Source organism: Leucopleurus acutus (assembly GCF_964270905.1).
Source record: "Leucopleurus acutus genome assembly, chromosome: 17".
NCBI classification, from domain to species: domain Eukaryota; kingdom Metazoa; phylum Chordata; class Mammalia; order Artiodactyla; family Delphinidae; genus Leucopleurus; species Leucopleurus acutus.
Window position 1 is genome coordinate 35,407,872 of NC_139159.1, and position 4,642 is coordinate 35,412,513.

Consider the following 4,642-nt stretch of genomic DNA (forward strand, 5'->3'; position numbering starts at 1 on the left):
GAAGAAGCAAACGGACCAGGAAAAGAATTTAAGCCATCATCTATAAACCAACAAAGCACTGATAGTTCCAAACATTATGTCAGACACTAAAATGACTGATATAGGCTCAAGTGGTTTATAAAACCTATAAAAAGACTACACCAGCAAAGTTCCCATTTATCTGTAGAGTTCAGAAACTAAAACAAGGAATATTTTAGCTTAAAAGCTTATCTCAAGAGAATCATACACACTTCACATGAATACAAATACCCGAAACCAAACATTTTTAAAAGCTCCAATACCCAAAATATAAAGAAAAATATTAATTCAGAAGACTCGATCAATCCATGATAATCACAAAACGGCTGGGCAATCTCTATCTCCCTTCCACACTAACCATCCATCCCATGGAAGACCAAGGGAGAACAGACCTTCCAGACTTACCTTCCAGACCTTCCAGACACCTGGCTGCTGCAAAATTCTATGGAGACTCCTTGTGCAACAGCAGTTTCCCATCTCTTGTGTCTCTCCCTATCGTGATCATGATCATGCAGGAAGCAAGTCTGGCTGTGCTATTTCTTATCATTGACTGTCACCCATCTGCAGCATGGTATTGTACAGATAAGGAAAAAGTAGTTCCCTTTCCCCCAGAAGGTTGAGGCTCAGGTACAGGGTAATTCTCCTGTGCACACAGTCATTATTTAGGCCGACTCAGTGACTTCAACAGGCGTAATCATGTGATCAGGTTTGTTGCCAGCTGCGTAATGCTCCCACATCTGTAGATAGAGCCGCTCTAGGTCCATTGTGTATTGTTTGGTGTTGAACAGAGGGCTAGATGTTCTCTGCTTCCAGACTTTGCCACGAATTTTCTTCAGGTATTCTAGATCAGTTCCCAGTTTCACAGCTATGTCTTCATATTCTTGTCTATTTTGAGCAATAAGCTCAAGACAGCCTAAACAAGTGAGCTGGGAAGCTGCAACTCGGGAAGCAAGAGTCTCTCCTGGCATAGTCACCACGGGTGTCCCTGACCAAAGGACATCCATCCCTGTGGTGTGTCCATTACAGAGTGGAGTGTCCAAGCAGACATCAGCCAGCTGGCCTCTCCGAACATGTTCCTCTTTAGGAGCAACAGGTGAAAAAATGATACGCTTCTGGGGAAGGCCCATATTTTGTGCATACTGTTGAATATTAGGTTCTCCTACTGCTGGAAAACGCAACAGCCACAGTACACTATTGGGAACACGCTTCAGAATATTTGCCCACATCTGCAAAGTAGATGGGTCAATTTTATATAACTGATTGAAGTTACAGTACACAATGGCATCTTCCGGTAACCCGTACTGAGAACGGGTGGTTACAATAATGGTACGGGGAACCTCCTCTCCAGTGGCAGCCTTAATGTTGATCTGGGTAGTTGCCAGTCCATTGCTAAGACTGAATCCATTAATTGTTATCTGAATTTGTCCTCTGTTAATCATTTCAATAACTGCCTCTGCAATAGTATTCATAGGAATGACAGGCATATTAAGAGCCGTATTACTGCTGTCTGCGTTGTCTCCTCCATCAGGACATTTCATCTTGACAATCTGCACATCTGGGAGACTATCAAGAAATGCTTTGAGGTCGATGCCATTCAGCACAATCCGATTGTCATAAATGTGCCCATTGGACTTAAAATCGATGACTGCCTTCTTCTTCAGGTGAGGGAACATATTAGCATGATCACCAATAAAGAAAGTACGGGGCATATAAGCCAGTTTCTCAGAATACTGCTCAGCAACTTCAGCAGGTGAAGTTTCCTGATCAGTGATGATATAATCCATGAAAAGCACGCCACTGGTCCCAGGGTAGCCCAGCCACATTGCCTGAATAGGAGCTGGCCTGAGAGCAAAGAGTTCATTTCGAGCACCCCTGGTATAACCATTCATATTTACAAGGATGTGTATACCATCTTGATGGATGCGATCAGCTGCTTTCCCATTGCATGGAATCTGAGAAAGATCAATGAAATGATGGGCTTCTGCCATCACCTTCGCTCGGAAGTTTGTGCCATCATCTGGGCTCAGGGCATAACAGAATACCTCAAATTTATCAGGATTGTGCATGCCTGGAATAGACTGCATAAGATGAGAAGTAGGATGATTCCCAAAGTCAGAACTCACGTATCCTACACGCAGTCGACCATCACTGAGCTTCAAGTCTTTTGGATGTTCGTACGGTGGTTTATGAAGGACACTGATCTCATCCAAGCAGAGGTTCCCATGGCTCTCAGCAATAGCCTTCCTGAAGCCATGAGAAAGAGGATAGAGCATACTATGATGAGGCTGCACAGAAGGTAACCTATTCTTCTCCAGCTGGTCAGCCACAATGCTGACCAACTTCTTCATTCGCTCATCATAGTCTGTCCAATCACAGACAATCTGCAGGCAGTGAGCCAAATCACAATAAGCGTCAGGAAAATCAGGTTCAAGCTTCAGAGCAGTGCGATAAGAAGCAATTGCTTCTGGAATATTCCCTGAATACTTGTGGATGGAAGCCAGATTGCTGTGGGCATCCGCAAGTGCAGGGTTAATCTGAATGGCACGAGTATAACACTGCAAGGCTCCCTGAACATCCTGCATCTCCTTTAGAGTGTTTCCCATGTTACAATAGGCATCAGCAAAGGTAGGACTGATTCGAACAGCCTCCTTATAATGCATCAGAGCTTCCTGCAGTTTTCCCTGCTGCTGCAATACACTTGCTAAATTTGAATGGGCAACAGCAAACTCTGGGAAGACTTCTAATGCTTTACAATACAAGCGAACTGCCTCTTCAATGTTTCCCTGGTCTCCTTTGATATTGGCTAGGTTATTCAGAGAGTCTGCATGGGTGGGACACAGCCGCAGAGCTGTATTATAACACTCTTCTGCTTCGGCAACACTGCCCTTCTCTTCCAGAGCGTTGGCTAGGTTGCAGTAAGCATCAGGGAAATGTGGTTGCAATTCAATAGCTCGCCTGCAGGTGTCTATTGCCAGATCTATCAGGCCTTGCTCATAGTATACACAAGCCAGGTTGGCATGTACCACTGCATGATTTGGGCTCAAGCTTAGGGCACAAAGGTAAGCTGCCACAGCTCTGTCAAAAATCCGTGCCTCTTTCAAGACATTTCCTAAATTGATATAAGCATCCAGAAAATTGGGGTCAAGGGTGACAGCCTTTTCAAAGTGATGAATTGCAAGCCAAATCTCCCCTTGTGCATTGAAAACACAGCCAAGATTACTCCAAGCTACTGCAAAGTTCGGTTGCGTCTCCATTGCTTTCAAATAACATGCCTTGGCTCCTTCCAAGCGACCCAGGGCTTTGAGCAGGTTCCCCAGGTCACTGCGAACACAGTACAAATCAGGATTGCACTGAAGAGCAGAGACGTAAGCTTGTACTGCCCCTTCCATGTCGCCTGCTGCTACCAAAGCGGCTGCCAGGTTAATATAACCATCGATGAAATCTGGTTTGAGATGCAATGCATGCCGGTAATGCTCAATTGCTTCCTGCAACTGCCCTCTTTCCTTGTACACATTCCCCAAATTCGAATAGGCTTCTGCCAGAAGAGGGTTCTGTTTAATTGCCAGAGTACTAAAGTGGGCAGATCTGTCCAGCCTTCGACACTGGAAGTGTAGAGATGAAAGTAATAAAAGTACTCCAGTATTGTCTGGCTCTTGTCTCCACAGCTGCATGCAGTGTCTCTCAGCTGCCTCAAAATCTCCTGCCTGATACTCTCGATGTGCCAACTCAGCTAACCCTTGGAAGGAAAGCATACGTTTTGTTGGTTCTGTGCTGTCGGCCACGTTGCCCACAGAAGACGCCATCTGGAGCTTCTGGAGAGAGTGAGAAAAGGGGGTAATTGAGTCCCGCTGCCGCCACTACTGGCAAGAATATTTCTAGAGGTAGCAAGTACGAGGGCAGCAGCCGTACCACTGCTTTGACAGGCTTAAGCGGCGGCGACAGTTACAGGCACCGAACCTTAGGAACTCTGGTTGGTCGTCTAACTCTCATGCTCTTGAAATCTTAATTCTTAACCCTGCCCTCTTCCACCATTTTTCTCCTAATCAGGGAATAAAAATTACCTATACACTTGCCTTAGAAGAAATCAAAAGTCAGTAGTCCAAACACTTTTCAAAATTTTGATTTCTGCCCAGTTGGAAAGGAAATACATGATTGACTTTACTTCATCATTCATATAGTCAATGTGGAAAACATTAGGGCCGTGAATTTCAATACAGTAAGATCAGAAAATTTTAAATTGGCCTTCCCAAACCACTAATAAGTAACCAATGTTGTATATAATGCTAAAATCTTAGAGACTGAGTTTGATATTTTAAAAGTTCTGAAAGGATTAGCTAATTTCTCCTCATCATATTTCTCATGCCTCAAACCTGAGTATTACATTTTTAAAAATAAATTTATTTATCTTTATTTATTTATTTTTATTTTGGCTGCGTTGGGTCTTCAATGCTGCGTGCAGACTTTCTCTAGTTGTGGCGAGCGGGGGCTACTCTTTGTTGCGGTGCCTGGGCTTCTCATCACAGCAGCTTCTATTGTTGTTCCACAACTCTATGGGTTCCTTTTTAGGTCCTATGAAGAACCCTAGAAATTAGTTCATGGAATTATAAGTTTTTGCAAAATTGTC

General features: G+C 44.0%; 1 protein-coding gene across 1 annotated transcript; it reads right to left on the bottom strand.

The window, feature by feature from the left end:
* Positions 1–680: 680 nt before the first annotated feature.
* On the bottom strand, positions 681–3,821 carry LOC309974497 (UDP-N-acetylglucosamine--peptide N-acetylglucosaminyltransferase 110 kDa subunit-like; the record flags this gene model as incomplete). The annotated part of the gene is made up of 1 exon (XM_082859149.1): positions 681–3,821. The coding sequence occupies one exon, from the start codon at positions 3,819–3,821 to the stop codon at positions 681–683; it is 3,141 nt and encodes a 1,046-aa protein (XP_082715275.1).
* Positions 3,822–4,642: the final 821 nt, after the last annotated feature.